The 18,329-nt window shown below is 35.3% G+C and overlaps 1 protein-coding gene across 2 annotated transcripts in view; it reads left to right on the forward strand.

Annotated features, from left to right (window-relative positions):
* Positions 1-4,970: 4,970 nt before the first annotated feature.
* LOC133559742 (phosphatidylinositol 3,4,5-trisphosphate 3-phosphatase and dual-specificity protein phosphatase PTEN) overlaps positions 4,971-18,329 on the forward strand; it is a 54,672-nt gene continuing 41,313 nt past the window's right edge. For both annotated transcript variants that reach the window (XM_061911801.1, XM_061911802.1), the window contains exon 1: positions 4,971-5,656. In XM_061911801.1, coding sequence (XP_061767785.1) covers positions 5,578-5,656 — 79 coding nt within the window. In that variant the 5' untranslated portion in view covers positions 4,971-5,577. The remainder of the gene's footprint in view (positions 5,657-18,329) is intronic.

Consider the following 18,329-nt stretch of genomic DNA (forward strand, 5'->3'; position numbering starts at 1 on the left):
ACTGAGGAAGAGGTCCGCATGCAACTCGCTGGTGATAATAATTCCAATAATTAAAACAAAGTTTTTGCATCTATTGTAATGCCTTCTTGTTGCAGATGTGTCCAATTGTTCAGCACTGGTCATTCCTGCAGTTTGACAATGGTGTGTATTTTGCAACCCCAAGCCAGTGTCACATATGAAGTACTTCATTTATTTCTACTTTGCAATCCTTGAAAATTGAGCCATGGTGGAAAAAATGCATGAAAATACGAGAGAATCCTCAACAAGTTGGAAAATTGTGTTATTAACTGTAAGCTGCCCATGAAATTATATAAATCCATCCATCTTTTTCCACTTATCCGAGGTCGGGTCGCGGGGGCAGCAGCCTAAGCAGGGAAGCCCAGACTTTCCTCTCCCCAGTCACTTGGTCCAGCTCTTCCCGGGGGATCCCGAGGCGGTCCCAGGCCAGCCGGGAGACATAGTCTTCCCAACGTGTCCTGGGTCTTCCCCGTGGCCTCCTACTGGTTGGACGTGCCCTAAACACCTCCCTAGGGAGGCGTTCGGGTGGCATCCTGACCAGATGCCCGAACCACCTCATCTGGCTCCTCTCGTATAATCGTATATTAGTATTTATTATATACTTCAGTATTCCATAATTTAAATAAAGGCGTTCAAAATACTATAGTTATTAAAATTAATTATTATTATTATCATTACTATTGAATGTGTCATTACATTTTTTATTTGTAATATTGATTTTTTAGGTTATTTGTTTTTGTTGCAGATGCAACATTTTAATTAAAAGTTTTATTGTTTTTTTACATACGTATATATATATATATATATATATATATATATATATATATATTGGGAAATCATCCTTAATGATAAACGTGGTGGTAGTAGTTTTAGTTATTGTTCCAATCCATATTTTTTATTATAAAGTGAAATATACATTTGTATTTAGATTTAGGTTTATATCGTGTACATGTGTCACAACAATTAAGTAAAAAGGGCCTTACTAAATATTTTTGAATTCTGTAATTGATATAATTATTTTTAGATGTTTAGTATAACTGTCATTATTTTATATATTTTTTAAATGTGCATCATTATTATTATTATTGATATTTTTTTATTATTATTATTGCTTTTATTCGTAGTAGTCTTAGTATTGTTATTATTATTATTATTATATCCATTTTGTATTATAATTATTATTATTAGTAGTAGTAGTAATATTATTATTATATTTTTATAATTATTACTATTATTATTATCCTTACATTAAATTATTATTATTATTATTCATAGTAGTAGTAGTAATATTATTATTATTATCATTATTATTATGATTATCATTAGATTATATTAAATTATTATTATTATTATTGGTAGTAGTAGTAGTAGTAGTAGTAGTATTAATATTATCATATTAAATTATTATCATCAGTAGTAATAGTAGTAGTATTAATAGTAGTAGTATCGTTATTATTATTATATTAAGTTATTTATTAGTAGTAGTAGTAGTATTGTTATTATTATTGGTGTTATTATTATTATTATTACTAGTAGTAGTAGTAATAGTAGTATTGTTATTATTATTATTATTGTTGTTAATATTATTTTTATTATTATATTAAATTATTATCATTTGTAGTAGTAGTAGGAGTATTGTTATTATTATCATTATCATATAAAATTATTATTATTAGTAGTAGTATTGTTGTTATTATTATTATTAATCATATATTAAATTATTATCATTAGTAGTAATATTGTTTTATTTTTATTGTTATTATATTAAATCATTATTATTATCAATAGTAGTAGCATTAATATTATTATATTAAAATATTATCATTAGTAGTAGTAGTATTGTTATTATTATCATTATTACAAACCGTATGAGTTGGGAAATGGTGTTAGATGTAAATATAAACAGAATACAATGATTTGCAAATCCTTTTCAAGCCATATTCAGTTGAATATGCTACAAAGACAACATATTTCATGTTCAAACTCATAAACATTTTTTTTTTTTTGCAAATAATCATTAACTTTAGAATTTGATGCCAGCGACACGTGACAAAGAAGTTGGGAAAGGTGGCAATAAATACTGATAAAGCGTTTTTTTGAGAAGCTGTTTTTATAGCCAATCATGACACCCACCTGTTCCCAATTAGCCTGCACACCTGTGGGATGTACCAAATAAGTGTTTGATGAGCATTCCTCCACTTTATCCGTATTTATTCCCAACTTCTTTGTCACGTGTTGTTGGCATCAAATTCTAAAGTTAATAATTATTTGGAAAAAAAAAATGTTTATGAGTTTGAACATGAAATATGTTGTCTTTGTAGCATATTCAACTGAATATGGCTTGAAAAGGATTTGCAAATCATTGTATTCTGTTTATATTTACATCTAACACAATTTCCCAACTCGTATGGAAACGGGGTTTGTAAGATGGATTGATGCAAAGTGGAAACTCGTTCTGTGGTCTGACGAGTTCACATTTCAAATAGTTTTTGGAATTATTCGACATAGTGTCATCCAGACCAAAGGGGAAGCGAACCATCCAGACTGTTCTAGGTGCAAAGTGTAAAAGCCAGCATGTGTGATGGTATGGGGGTGTATTAGTGCCCAAGGCATGGGTAACTTACACATGTGTGATGGTATGGGGGTGTATTAGTGCCCAAGGCATGGGTAACTTACACATGTGTGATGGTATGGGGGTGTATTAGTGCCCAAGACATGGGTAACTTACACATGTGTGATGGTATGGGGGTGTATTAGTGCCCAAGGCATGGGTAACTTACACAGGTGTGATGGTATGGGGGTGTATTAGTGCCCAAGGCATGGGTAACTTACACATGTGTGATGGTATGGGGGTGTATTAGTGCCCAAGGCATGACTAACTTACACATGTGTGATGGTATGGGGGTGTATTAGTGCCCAAGGCATGGGTAACTTACACATGTGTGATGGTATGGGGGTGTATTAGTGCCCAAGGCATGGGTAACTTACACATGTGTGATGGTATGGGGGTGTATTGGTGCCCAAGGCATGACTAACTTACACATGTGTGATGGTATGGGGGTGTATTAGTGCCCAAGGCATGACTAACTTACACATGTGTGATGGTATGGGGGTGTATTAGTGCCCAAGGCATGGGTAACTTACACATGTGTGATGGTATGGGGGTGTATTAGTGCCCAAGGCATGACTAACTTACACATGTGTGATGGTATGGGGGTGTATTAGTGCCCAAGGCATGGGTAACTTACACAGGTGTGATGGTATGGGGGTGTATTAGTGCCCAAGGCATGGGTAACTTACACATGTGTGATGGTATGGGGGTGTATTAGTGCCCAAGGCATGGGTAACTTACACATCTGTGAAGGCACCATTAATGCTGAAAGGTACATACAGGTTTTGGAACAACATATGCTGCCATCTAAGCAACGTTGTCATGGACGCCCCTGCTTATTTCAGCAAGACAATGCCAAACCACGTGTTACAAGAGCGTCGCTCCGTAGTAAAAGAGTGTGGGTACTTTCATGGCCCGCCTGCAGGCCAGACCTGTCTCCCATGGAAAATGTGTGGCGTATTACGAAGCGTAAAATAGGACAGCAGAGACCCCGGACTGTTGAAGGACTGAAGCTCTACATAAAACAAGAATGGGAAAGAATTCCACTTTCAAAGCTTCAACAATTAGTTTCCTCAGTTCCCAAACCTTTATTGAGTGTTGTTAAAAGAAAAGGTGATGTAACACAGTGGTGAACATGCCCTTTCCCAACTACTTTGGCACGTGTTACAGCCATGAAATTCTAAGTGAATTATTATTTGCAAAAAAATAAAGTTTATGAGTCTGAACATCAAATATGTTGTCTTTGTAGCATATTCAACTGAATATGGCTTGAAAAGGATTTGCAAATCATTGTATTCTGTTTATATTTACATCTAACACAATTTCCCAACTCATATGGAAACAGGGTTTGTATATCAAATTATTATTGTCATTATTAGTAGTAGTAGTATTTTTATTATTATTATTATTCATATATTAAATTATTATCATTAGTACTAGCATTGTTTTATTTTTATTATTATTGTATTAAATTATTATCATTATTATTAGTAATAGTAGTAGCATTAATATTAATATATTAAATTATTGTCATCCGTAGTAGTAGTATTAGTAGTAGTACTTTTGTTATTATTATTATTATTATATTAAATTATTATTATTGGTAGTAGAAGTTTTGTTATTATTATTATTATTATTATTATTATATTAAATTATTATCATTAGAAGTAGTAGTAGTTTAGTTATTATTATTATTATAATTATTATTATTCATATGTTAAATTATTATCATTAGTAGTAGTAGTATTAATATTGTTATATTAAAATATTATCATTAGTTGTAGTAGTAGTAGTAGTAGTAATAGTTTTGATAGTGGTACTGATTGCAGTATAGTGGTAATATTATTCATTTGTAATATTTGTATTTCAAATATTCATTACACAATAACGTTTTTAGTGTTGATGATATTCATAATTAATTTCAGCAGGTTTCCTGAGGAAAATTATTTTTTTAAAGAGGCTCCATGGGTGAACATAATATTTTATAACCATCTTGATATGATTTTATTTTTATATAATTTTTAGATTGACGAAAATATTGAAGTTGTTTTGTAGTAAGCCGGGAATAGTTTAATTTTATGTGAGAAACTTCCCTAATTATAGTCACACATGATCACTTTGACAGAAGGGGGCCGTGTCCTGCTCGTATCCTTCCGCCGCCTTCCAGAAACTAAACGTCTCGTTTCCCGTTTCGCGCCTTATCTAGAAGCAAAAATCTCCACCGGCGTCGATGTATTTTTTAAAATCTATCAATGTGATCGATTGACGCCGTGGCGACATCTCGCCATTGACGCGCGGGACTACACGGGGACGGCGGCGGGATACGAGTACTAAAAAAGGCCGGCCGGCTCTAGCTTCCTTTTTTCCTCGGCGGAGGCCATGATGGCAGCCTGACGGAGTGCAGCCGGACACAAGAAAGATGGACGGAGCTGTCAGAGCTTTCTCTGCTTATTCCTGATCCCCGCCGAGCTCGACGGTGGAGCCTGTCACCTTGTTTGCCCTCCCTTTCCTTCCTCTGGGACAATGTTGAATCGTTAGGAAGGCTTTTTTTTGGGGGGGGGGAGTCGAAAAAAGCTAGCTATTGTTGCTAGCTGCGGAGCTAGCAGGCTAGCGAGCTCTCGTCGCTAACCGAGTTTGGCCTTTTTTTTTCCGGGGGGTTTTCTTCTCTCCTCGCATTCGGCCTCGGAGCGAACTCGACGTCGCGAAGGCTTTGTTTTTTTGTTTTTTTTCTGGATGTGGTTTATTGGGACGCGTTCGCCTGGATCGAGGTTGGGGAAAGTGGGGCCTGCAGCCGAGGAGAAGCGGAGCCGAGGCCCGTCTTTATGTTCCAGAGGAAGCCCGTCTAATCCCGCGATAGCTCGCTGACATCCCGGGGGAGAGAGCCGCCGAGCAGTCCCCCCTTACACAAAACAACATTTACTCCTTCTAGACTCCTGTCGGCCGCTGCAATGACTGCCATTATTAAGGAAATTGTCAGCCGGAACAAAAGGAGATACCAGGAGGACGGCTTCGACTTGGACTTAACATGTATCCTTCCATCTTCATTTTCAACTTTTTTTTTTTTGCAGCAGCATGCCGATCGATTACCGTGCAATCGATTGGTGTTCGGTGGAGAGTGAGCAGAAATGTCAGTAAGTGTTCCTGGGTCGCTAGCTGCTAGCTGGCTAGCTGCAGAGAGACAGCCCTCTTTGCTGTCATCCAGCCTGTTTGAAAGATGGTGGATCTGTCAAAAGGCAGCGTGCACTCAATGTCACCCTGCTTTTGCAGCTGGAAAAGATTGAAAAACAAAAACTATCAAAAACGCCATTCTCTTATTTCATTACTATAGTGCTATATAGACGGGGTGTTCAAAGCGTGGCCTCCACTTTGAACGTAGACCCAGAGTGTCAATTTGGGGCTAAAAGTCAACAAATCTGCCTTTCAAAACATACTCCACTTCTCTTAGATGTCAAAGTCAAGGCCCGAGGGCCACATCATTTTGGTTTGGCCCTTGAAGGCCTTGGAAATAATACGCACCAACTAGATGAGGCAATTCCTTAAGGAATTGCATGTGTGGATAGATAGATAGTACTTTGTTGATTGATGGCTCCAATGCTGAAGTTGAACTAAAATCCTGGAATTTTTTTTTTTTTTGAGTTGTTGAGGTAGAGTTCCCCGACAGACTGAACATTTTGAAGTTCAAACAGTTTGAATCAGATGAAAAATTATTGTGAGTTGTGGAACTTTGACGAATGTCCTGTTGAAATTTTGGGAAAAGCAGGATTTAAAAAAAAATGGTAAAAAAATCAAATCGGTTGAGGAATGTTGTAGTAGTAACATTTTTAGTTGAGGAATAGAATTTCGGGGAAAAAACAAGATTTTTTTTTTAAAGAATTGTCAAAGTATCTTTCCCGGACAGGCTCAATATTTTGAAGTTGGAACGGTTTGAATCAGATGAAAAATGTGGGAGTTGTGGAACTTTGACGAATGTCCCGCTGAAATTTAGGGTAAAGCGGTATTTTTTGGAAAATGGTAAAAAAAATTGGAATGGTTGGAGCTTTTTAAATTGGTCGAAAAATGTTGAAGCGGTAACATGTTGATTTGAGAAATGGTATTACGGAATTTCAGGAAAACTGGGAATTTTTCCAGTTCAAAGAACAACTTAGTTTTATGTCCTGATTAAGAGGAATGTTTTGACGGTGGAACAAAGTAGTCGCCAGAAAAAAGGGTGGAAATGGGGCTAGGGAAAACCAGGAATTGTGAAAGATTCTGGAATTTTTTTGAACTTCTTAGAAAAGGTTGTTTAAATTTCCAGGATGGAATGTGTTGAAGGTGGAATGGTTTGAATTGGTTAAAAAATGTGGAAATTGTGGAAGTTTAAAAAAAAATGGACAATTCGTTTTGAATGGGAAAACATTCCCGGAAAACCTGGAATTCTGTGAAATCTGGGATTTTTTGGACTTAACTAGCTGGCTAGCTGCAGAGAGACAGCCCTCTTTGCTGTCATCCAGCGTGTTTGAAAGATGGTGGATCTGTCAAAAGGCAGCGTGCACTAAATGTCACTCTGCTTTTGGAGCTGGAAAACATTGTTTAAAAAAAACAAAAATAAATCAATTCTCTGATTTCATTACTATAGTGCTATAAAGACGGGGTGTTCACAGCAAGGCCTTTGAATGTAGACCCAGAGTGTCAATTTGGAGCTAAATGTCAATGAATCTGCCTTTCAAAACATACTCCACTTATCTTATCTCAGGAGCCACATCATTTTGACTTGGCCCTTGAAAGTCTTGGAAATGATATGCATCAAAATCTTGGACATAATATGCATCAGCAAGATGAGGCAATTCCTGGAGGAATTACATCTAAATGATCAAATGCTGAAGTTGAACTGAAATCCTGGATTTTTTTTTTAGAATGGTTGAAGTAAAATTTCCGAACAGGCTGAATATTTTGAAGTTGGAATCGGATGAAAAATGTGAGAGTTGTGGAACTTTGAAGAATTTTCCCAAAACTTGGGAAAAGTGGGATATTTGTTTTTGTTTTGTTTTTTGTAATTGGTAAAAACAACCTTGAATGGTAAGAATGAGTTGAAATGGTTGGTGTTGGAATTTTTCAAATCGGTCGAGAAATGTAGAAGTAGTAAGATGTTGAATTGACAAATGGTATTATGGAAATCCTGGAATTTTGGGAAAAGCGGGAATTTTTCCAGTTCAAAAAATCACTTTGCTTTTTGTCCTGACTAACAGTGGAACCGTTGAGGTGGGTTGAAAAATGTGTGAGTTGTGGGACTTCGAAGTTTGTCCCATTGAAATTTCGGGTAAAGTGGGAATTTTTTGGAAAATGGTAAAAAAAATTAAATCGAACGGTTGAAATGGTTGGGGTTGGAATTTTTCAAATCGGTCGAAAAATGTTGAAGTAGTAAGATGTTGAATTTAGAAATGGTATTATGGATTTTTGTGAAAACCGGGAATTTTTGCAGTTCAAAAAACAACTTTGTTTTTTGTCCCGATTAACGGTGGAATGGTTGAGGTGGGTTGAAAAATGTGGAAGGAGTAGTTGCCATGAAAAGAAAGGGTGGAAATAGATCTTTGGAAAACTAACGATTCTGGAAAATCCTGGAATTTTTTGGAACTTGGAAAAAAAATGGATGAAATCTGGGAATCAAAAAAAGGCACTTCTGGTGTTATTTCTTTATTATGGTGCTACAGAGAAGGGCTGTTCAAAGCGTGGCCTCTCCTTTGAACGTGGACCCAGAGTGTCAATTTGGAGCTAAAAGTCAATGAATTTGCTTTTCAAAACATACTCCACTTATCTTAGATGTCAAAGTCAAGGCCCTCGGGTCACATCATTTTGAAATGGCCCTTGAAAGCCTTGGAAATAATACGCATCAACTAGATGAGGCAATTCCTGAAGGAATTGTGTGTGAATAATCCAATTTTTTAGAATTGTTGAAGTAAAGTGAATATTTTGAAGTTGGAACGGTTTTAATCGGATGAAAAATGTGGGAGTTGTGGACCTTTGAAGAATGTCCCATTTGAAATTTCGGGAAAAGAGGAAATTTTTTATAAATTTGGAAAAAAAAATAAAAAGAATGGTTGAAATGGTTGGTGTTGGATTTTCAAATCAGTTGAGAAATGTTGAAGTAGTAACATTTTTAGTTGAGGAATAGAATTACGGAATTCCTGAAATTTCGGGGGAAAAAATGGGATTTTTTTTTTTTTTTTTAAATAATTGTTGAAGTGAAGTTCCCGGACAGGCAAAATATTTTGAAGTTGGAAAGGTTTGAATCAGATGAAACATATGTGTGAGTTGTGGAACTTTGACGAATGTCCCGTTGAAATTTGGGGAGAAGCAAGAATTTTTTTGAAAATGGTAAAATATTAGAATGTTTGAAATGGTTGGTTGTTATAATTTTTCAAATCAGTCGAGAAATGTTGAAGTAGTAACAATTTTAGTTGAGGAATAGAATTACGGAATTCCTGGATTTTTATTTTTTTTCTAAGAATTAAGAGCCGGGCAGGCTCGATATTTTGAAGTTGGAACGGTTGGAATCGGATGACAAATGTAGTAGTTGTGGAACTTCGAAGAATATACCATTGATTTCAATGGAAATTTCCCCAAAATTTGGGAAAAGTGGGAATTTTTTTTGAAATTAGTAAAAAAAATCTTGAATGGTCTGAATGAGTTGAAATGGTTGGTGTAGGAATTTTTTTAAACGGGTGAGAAATGTTGAAGTAGTAACATGTTGAATTGAGGAATGGTATTACGGAATATTTGGGAAAACTGGGAATTTTTGCAGTTAAAAAAAAAAACTTTGTTTTTTGTCCTGATTTACAGTGGAACGGTTAAGGTGGTTTAAAAAATGTGGAAGGAAAAAAGGTGTAAGTACAGCTTTGGAAAACCAGGCATTCTTAAAAATCCTGGAATTTTTTGGAACTTGGAAAAAAAATGGATGAAGTCTGGGAATCAAAAAAAAAAGTTAGACATTTTTTGTCAAGTCTGGATTTAGAGGATTAGAGGCCTAAAAAAATAACAACCCAAAAAAATCAATTTTGGTGTTATTTCATTAATATGGTGCTACAGAGAAGGAGTGTTCAAAGCGTGGCCTCCCCTTTGAACGTAGACCCAGAATGTCAAGTAATTAGGAACTAAAAGTCAACAAATCTGCCTTTCAAAACATACTCCACTTATCTTAGATGTCAAGGCCCGAGGGCCACATCATTTTGATCTGTCCCTTGAAGGCCTTGGAAATAATACGCATCAACTAGATGAGGCAATTCCTGAAGGAATTGCGTGTGAAGATGGATAGATAGATAGATAGTACTTTATTGATTGAATGCTCCATTGCCGAAGTTAAACTGAAATCCTGAATTTTTTTTTTTAGAATTGTTGAGGTAGAGTTCCCAGACAGGCTGAATATTTTGAAGCTGGAACGGTTTAAATCAGATGAAAAATTATTGAAAGTTGTGGAACATTAACAAATGTCCCGTTGAAATTTCGGGAAATGCGGGAATTTTTTTGTAAATGGTTAAAAAAAAAAAATAGAATGGTTGAAATGGTTGTTTGTTAGAATTTTTCAAATCGGTGGAGAAATGTTGAAGTAGTAACATTTTCAGTTGAGGAATAGAATTACGGAATTCCTGGTATTTCGGAAAAAAACACAGGAATTTTTTTTTTCAAGAATTGTCAATGTAACGTTCTTGGACAGGCTTAATATTTTGATGTTGGAACGGTTTGAATCAGATGAAAAATGTGGGAGTTGTGGCTCTATGACTAATGTCCCGTTGAAATTTGGGGTAAAGCGGGAATATTTTGGAAAATGGTTAAAAAAAATTGGAATGGTTGGAATTTTTTAAATCGGTCGAAAAATGTTGAAGTGGTAACATGTTGAATTGAGAAATGGTATTTCAGGAAATCTGGGACTTTTTTCAGTTCAAAGAGCAACTTAGTTTTTTTTCCAGATTAAGAGGAATGTTTTAACGGTGGAAAACCAGGAATTCTGGAAGATCCTGGAATTTTTTTTGAACTTGGTAGAAAAGGTAGTTTAAATTTCCAGGATGGAATGTGTTGAAGGTGGAATGGTTTGAATTGGTTGAAAAATGTGGAAATGGTGGAAGTTTAAAAAAAATGGACAATTCATTTTGAATGGGAAAAAATTCCCGGAAAACCCGGAATTCTGTGAAATCTGGGAATTTTTGGATTTAACTAGCTGGCTAGCTGCAGAGAGACAGCCCTCTTTGCTGTAATCCAGCGTGTTTGAAAGATGATGGATCTGTCAAAAGGCAGCGAGCATTAAAAGTCACCATGCTTTTTGCAGCTGGAAAAGATTGTTTTAAAAAATCAATTCTCTGATTTCATTATTATAGTGTTATATAGACGGGGTGTTCAAAGCGTGGCCTCCACCTTGAACGTAGACCCAGAGTGTCAATTTGCAGCTAAAAGTCAGTGAATCAGCCTTTCAAAACATCCATCCATCCATTTTCTACCGCTTATTCCCTTTTTGGGGTCGCGGGGGGCGCTGGTGCCTATCTCAGCTACAATCGGGCGGAAGGCGGGGTACACCCTGGACAAGTCGCCCTTTCAAAACAAACTCCACTTATCTTAGATGTCAAAGTCAAGGCCCGGGGGCCATATTATTTATGGACTGGCCCTTGAAAGCCTCGGAAATAATATGCATCAACTAGATGAGGCGATTCCTGAAGCAATTGCATGTGAATGCTCCAATGCGGAAGTTGAACTGAAATCCTGGAATTAATTTTTTTTTAGAACTGTTGAAGTAAAATAAAGGCTGAATATTTTTAAGTTGGAACTGTTGAAATAAGATGAAAAATGTGGGCGTTGTGGAACTTTGACAACTGTCCCATTGAAATTTAAGGAAAAGCGGGAATTTTTTTAAAGTGGAAAAAAAAATACAATGGTTAAAATGGTTGGTCTTGGAATTTTTCAAATCAGTAGAGAAATCTTGAAGTAGTAACATATTGAATTGAGAAATGGTATTACGGAATCCCTGGAATTTTTCCAAATCTGAAAAACGTTTTTGTCCCGATTAAGAGGAATGTTTTGAAGTTGGAATGGTTGAGGTGGGTGGAAAAATGTGGAAGGAGTAGGCACCAGAAAAGGGGAGAAATAAACCTTTAGAAAAGCAGGAATTTTGGAAAATCCTGTAATTTTGTTGAACTTGGAAAAAGGGTAGTTCAAATTTCCAGGATGGTGGAATGGTGTGAATCGGTTGACAATGTGGAAATCTTGTTTTTTGAAAAGTTGTTTTTTGAACTGTAAAAAAGTATTGTTTTTTTCTCAATTAAAAATGTTACTATCTCGACATTTTTTCACTGATTTAGAAAAATTCCAACACCAACTCATTCACGACATTCAAAATATTAAGCATTTTCAAAAAAAATCCGCTTTTCTAGAAATTCCCAAATTTACATGAAACTCCTACTGAAAAGAATGGGACATTTCTCCCATTCAAAATGAATTGGTCATTTTTCAAACTTCCATTTTCACATTTTTCAGCCATTCCACCTTCAACACATTCCACTCATCCCGGAAATTCAAACTATCATTTTTCCAAGTTAAAAAAAAATCCCAGTAATTCCGTTTTTTTCAAACCCTTTTTTCACCCTTTTGTCTGTGAACTGGAAAAATTGCCATTTTTTTTTCTGAAATTCCTGGAATTCCGTAATACTATTTCTCAATAATGTTACTACCTCAACATTTCTTGACCAATTTGAAAAAATTCAACATCAACTCATTCACAACATTCAAAATGTTTAGCATTTTCCAAAGAATCCCGCTTTTCTAGAAATTCCAAAATTTCCATGAAACTCTTACTGAAAATAATGGGACATTTTTCCCATTCGAAATGAATTGGCCATTTTTCAACCTATTCAAACCATTCCACCTTCAACACATTCCACATCCTGGACAGTCAAACTATCATTTTTCCAAGTTCAAAGAAAATTCCAGGAATTTACGTTTTTTCAAACCCTTTTTTCACCCTTTTATCTGTCGACGACTCCTCCCACATTTTTCAACCGTTCCACTGTCCAAACATTCCTTTTAATCAGTTCAAAAAACAAAGTTGTTTTTTGAACTGGAAAAATTCTATTTTTTTTTTTCCAAAAATCCAGGAATTCCTTAATACTATTTCTCAATTAAAAATGTTGCTACTTCAACATTTCTCGATCGATTAAATAGATTCCAAACCCATTCACAACATTCAAAATATTCAGCATTTTCCCTCCAAAAATCTGCTTTTTCCAAAATTTTCATGAAATTCCCACTGAAAAGCATCGGGCATTTTTCAAAGGTCCACAACTCCGACATTTTTCATTCGATTCCAACCATTCCCACTTCAAAATATTCAACCTATTTGGGAATTGTGTGCTCAACAATTAGTCATTTTGAAGTTGAACTCTCATCTCAGCATTGGAGAATTCACATGAAATTCCTTCAGGAATTTCTTCATCTAGTCTTTATTTATTTTTCTATTTTGACAGGAAAAAAACTTGTACTACATGCAGTTATATGTCTTTTAAACCTGATCTATTTAATAATGCAACATGTATTATCATACATTCGTAACATTTTTGTGGTATAATGTCTACTTAGCCTTTTGATTTAAAATCAAGTTATCCATCAAATTGTACACTGTAAGCCTGACAATATACGGTAAAGGCCAAATGTTTGGACACACATTTTCATTCAATGTGTTTTCTGTATTTTCATGACTATTTACATTGTAGATTGTCACTGAAGGCATCAAAACTATGAATGAACACATGTGGAGTGAAAACCATTTCAGGTGACTACCTCTTGAAGCGCATGGAGAGAATGCCAAGAGTGTGCAAAGCAGTAATTAGACCAAGGGGTGCCTATTTTGAAGAAACTAGAATATAAAACATGTTTTCAGTTCCTTCTTTTGTTAAGTACATAACTCCAAGTGTTCATTCATAATTTTGATACGACAGTCTACAATGTAAATAGTCATGAAAATAAAGAAAACACATTGAATGAGAATGGGGTCCCAAACTTTTGGCCTCTACTGTATTTTTTTTTTCAGAATCGTACTGTAAGAAAAAACTCTGGTGCCATTTTTATATTTACAGTAATACACTGAAAACGGCAACCATAATTTTAATGCAAAAAAACAACAAAAAATGGCAGCTCAATCACCAGAATTTTATAGTAAAATCGTGTGACCATTTTACAGTAAATTTTATGGTAAAATTCTGCCACTTTTTTTTGACTGCAAAATCCGCATATTTTTTTTTTCTCATAGTGTAGGTAAAATATACTTTTAGAAATGAAATGCATCGGTAATCGGGTGACAATATCATATGGCTACTAATCTTCATACATGTACGTTTCTTTTATTAATGTTACAAAAGTGCAACGTGGCCCTCAATGAAAAGGAGTTTAACGCCCCTGCCTTGGCAGCTTTGAAATAGTTTGTCACTTATTTGTCTCAAGTACATCTCCCACATCCCCTGAAAAACAGATTTAATGCATGACTCTATTGAACTTCTAAAATAACAAATTAACTGAAATGAGGAAACAAAATACTATTTTGTTTCTCAAGTTGCTGCATCTTCACACCTTTTGGACGTACACACTCGCGAAAATGTTACGCAGTTTTGAGAGTACAGTATTTTCCGGAATATAAAACTGCATCCGTTTATAGATAGATAGATAGATAGTACTTTATTGATTCCTTCAGGAAAATTAATATTCCAGCAGCAGTGTACAGAGTTGAGATCAATTTTAAAAAAACAATTGATATTGTTATAAACAGCACCTATGAAATTTTAGAAGAAAAACTGATTTGTCAAATATTATCCGCTATATAGATAGATGTAAATTTTGCGAAATTCGATACTTACCGGAAAAGAAAATTGTAAATGTTTATTTACATACTTCAATTGTTTCCAAAGGGTGCCTGGAACAGGGCAGTAAAACGGCTGATCAAAAACCCCTGAAAAGTCAACTGATGTCTTTAAACATCCTTTATGAGATGACTAAGGTTCAAAATGTTAATCAGAATTCTTCTTCTTTGTACTTTGTAAACACTAAGGTTGAACAGTTTCTTAATGTGGATCATTTCAGTACTTTTAATTTATCTTAATTCATTCCATAATTTAGCCGTTCGTGAAAAAAAAATCCATAGATTAGCCGCATTTTTATAAAAGTCGCAGGATTTCAAAGGTTGGCGGAAATAAAAGCAGCTTGTAGTCCGGAAAATAAAGTATTTATTCTAATCATGCCGCAAGAAGTAATATTTTTTTTACAGAAATACAATACTGTTTTTATTCTGCCGTAGGAAGGAATATTATATTATTTTTTACTGAAATTAAATACTGTATTTATTCTCATGCCATTAGAAGGAATTTTGTTTTTTACTGAAATTGAATACTGTTTTCATGCTCATGCCGTTGGAATGAATATATTTTTTACAGAAATTAAATACTGTATTTATTCTCATGCTGTAGGAAGGAACATATTTGTTTTTACTGAAATTAAATACTGTTTTTTTCTCATGCCGTAGGAAGGAATAATAATTTTGTTTACTAAAATTAGATACTGTTTTCATTCTCATGCCGTATGAAGGAATAATTATATTTTTTACTGAAATTAAATACTGTTTTTATTCTCATGCCATAGGAACGGAATAATTATTTTTTTTATTGAAATTAGCAGGTTTGAAAAATGTTTTTTTCGAGCTGCTGTCCCTTCCCACAAGAGGTGGGACACTTTGAGCACCTCACAATTACGGTTCAGGAGCTACGATTTGATTAAAAATCGATTATTGATGTATCTTTAATTTATCTATATTGATGCAGTTTTGCATTTCTTTTTGTTTCATTAAATAAGCGTTTATCACTTGCAAGGTTAAACAAAAAATTCATTTTTAATGAGAAGCAGTTAAATGTATTCCCACATGTATAAAATATATGAAAATGTGTGCAAAACTGGACCATATGTGCCCGATAGTAAAGGAGCTTTGATTGATTGATTGATTGATTGATACTTTTATTAGTAGATTGCACAGTACAGTACATATTCCGTACAATTGACCACTAAATGGTAACACCCCAATAATTTTTTCAACTTGTTTAAGTCGGGGTCCACATTAGTCAATTCATGGTACAAATATATACTTTCAGCATAATACAGTCATCACACAGGTTAATCATCATAGTATGTACATTGAATTATTTACATTATTTACAATCCGGGGGTTGGGATGAGGAGCTTTGGTTGCATCAACAGAGAAATGGACATTGAAACAGTGTAGGTCTTACTTGGTACAATATGTACAGCCAGCAGAGAACATAGTGAGTTCACATAGCATAAGAGCAAGTAAATACATTAGAAGTACATTTGATTATTTACATTAGGTTATTTATAATCTGGGGAGATGACATGTGAATGGAGGAGGGTATTAGTAAAGTGTTGAAGTTGCCTGGAGGTGTTGTTTTAGAGCGCTTTTGAAGGAGGATAGAGATGCACTTACTTTTACACCTGTTGGGAGTGCATTCCACATTGATGTGGCATAGAAAGAGAATGAGTTAAGACCTTTGTTAGATTGGAATCTGGGTTTAAAGTGGTTTGTGGGGCTCCCCCTGGTGTTGTGGTTATGGCGGTCATTTACGTTAAGGAAGTAGTTTGACATGTACTTCGGTATCAGGGAGGTGTAGCGGATTTTATAGACTAGGCCCAGTGCAAGTTGTTTTACTCTGTCCTCCACCCTGAGCCAGCCCACTTTGGAGAAGTGGGTTGGAGTGAGGTGTGATCTGAGGTGGAGGTCCAAAAGTAACCGGACTAGCTTACTCTGGGATGTTTGGTGTCTAGATTTGAGGGTTTTGGAATGTGCTGGGGTACCAGGAGGTGCAAGCGTAATCGAAAAAGGATTGAATGAGAGTTCCCGCTAGAATCTTCAGGGTGCTTTTGTTGTTTGGAGTCTATATTTGAGGGTTTTGGAATGTGCTGGGGTACCAGGACGTGCAAGCCTAATCGAAAAAGGGTTGAATGTGAGTTCCCGCTATAATCTTCAGGGTGCTTTTGTTGACCAGAGAGGAGATTCTGTTGAGGAATCTCGTTCTTTGGTTAACCTTTTTGATTACCTTGGTTGCCATTTTATCACAAAGGCAACTGGTCGGATCTCTCGGTGAGTCAGACAAATTTTACAACTGTCTGCATTACTGTTATGTACATAAAAATGAATCGATTATCAATTATTGAAGTTAAATAATCGATTCTACAATTGTCCAAGTCCGAATTGCGATGCATCTAAAAATCGATTATGTACCCCACCTCTACTTCCCACCCTCAGAGATCATAATTTGGGCCGTAGTTCATTTTGCGACTCAAAGCCAGTAACTCAATTTGGATTTGAACTCGTGCTGTTAAATAATTATTTTAACCAGATTATAATTAGTCGCCTGCATAATTTAAATCACCATAAAAAGACCCCGATTATTTGAGCGCACATGTAACTTTGTCGGTGTCCTAGAGGAACTATTTATAAAAAAAAAAACGTTTTACTTGAATGCACATCATCCATTTGCTTAAAACCTGCTAACAGTTTGATCTAAAGTCACTCTTAACGTATGCATCGACATATGCAGTGCGGGCCAAATAAATAGCGATTTATCTGCATATATATGCAGGATTAATGGGTTTTTTAATTAATGACATGAGTTAACTGGTTAGTTTTGATAGCCCTACTTTAAACTCAACTGACGTTGGCTCAGCAGCTTCCAAAAAAATATTTCTTTAACGTTGCATAATTGGGCTCTCCCTACTCCCCCGAGAAACTCATCTTTTTAGATATTTTTTGTGACTGTGTTCACGCTCGCATTCCAGGAACTGAAAAGTCTGGTCATTTCCATCCCTTTACAGCAGGCATGTCAAACTGGTTTTCATTGAGGGCCACATGGCAGTTATGGCTGCCATCAAAGGGTCACTTGTAACAGTGAATAAGGTAGGATTTTGCCTCTGGATTTCATTATTAATGATATAAATTGTTTTAAGTAGACCATCTGAGGGAGGGGGTTGCCCACATATGCGGTCCTCTCCAAGGTTTCTCATAGTCATCATAGCCACTGTCACCGGCGTCCCACTGGGGTGAGTTTTTCCTTGCCCTTATGTGAGCTCTGTACCGAAGATGTCGTTGTGGTTTGTGCAACCCTTTGAGACATTTGTGATTTAGGGCTATATGAATAAACATTGATTGATTGATTTTACAGCAAAAACTTTACAATTACAAAACGTTACTGTGAAATAGTGTTTTAAATGTTTTTTTTTTTACAACATTTTTACCATAAATGGATTAACATCGCCACTGTTTTTGGGGGGGTTTTACCTAAAAAGCTGGCAGCTTAGTTGCCAGAATTTTTGTGTTAAATTGACATCGGTTTTTACAACATGATATGACAGTACCATGGTACCATGAATTGATTAACGTGGACCCCGACTTAAACAAGTTGAAAAACTTATTGGGGTGTTACCATTTAGTGGTCAATTGTATGGAATATGTACTGTACTGTGCAATCTACAAATAAAAGTATCAATCAATCAATCAAAGTACAAGTTATTTTCAGTTTTTCAATCCAATCCAATCCACTTTATTTATATAGCACATTTAAACAACAAAGTTTCCAAAGTGCTGCACAGCCATGTTAAAAACAATTGTAAAAAAAAAAAAAAAAAAAAAATA

Source organism: Nerophis ophidion, linkage group LG09, assembly GCF_033978795.1.
Source record: "Nerophis ophidion isolate RoL-2023_Sa linkage group LG09, RoL_Noph_v1.0, whole genome shotgun sequence".
Taxonomy (NCBI): Eukaryota; Metazoa; Chordata; class Actinopteri; order Syngnathiformes; family Syngnathidae; genus Nerophis; species Nerophis ophidion.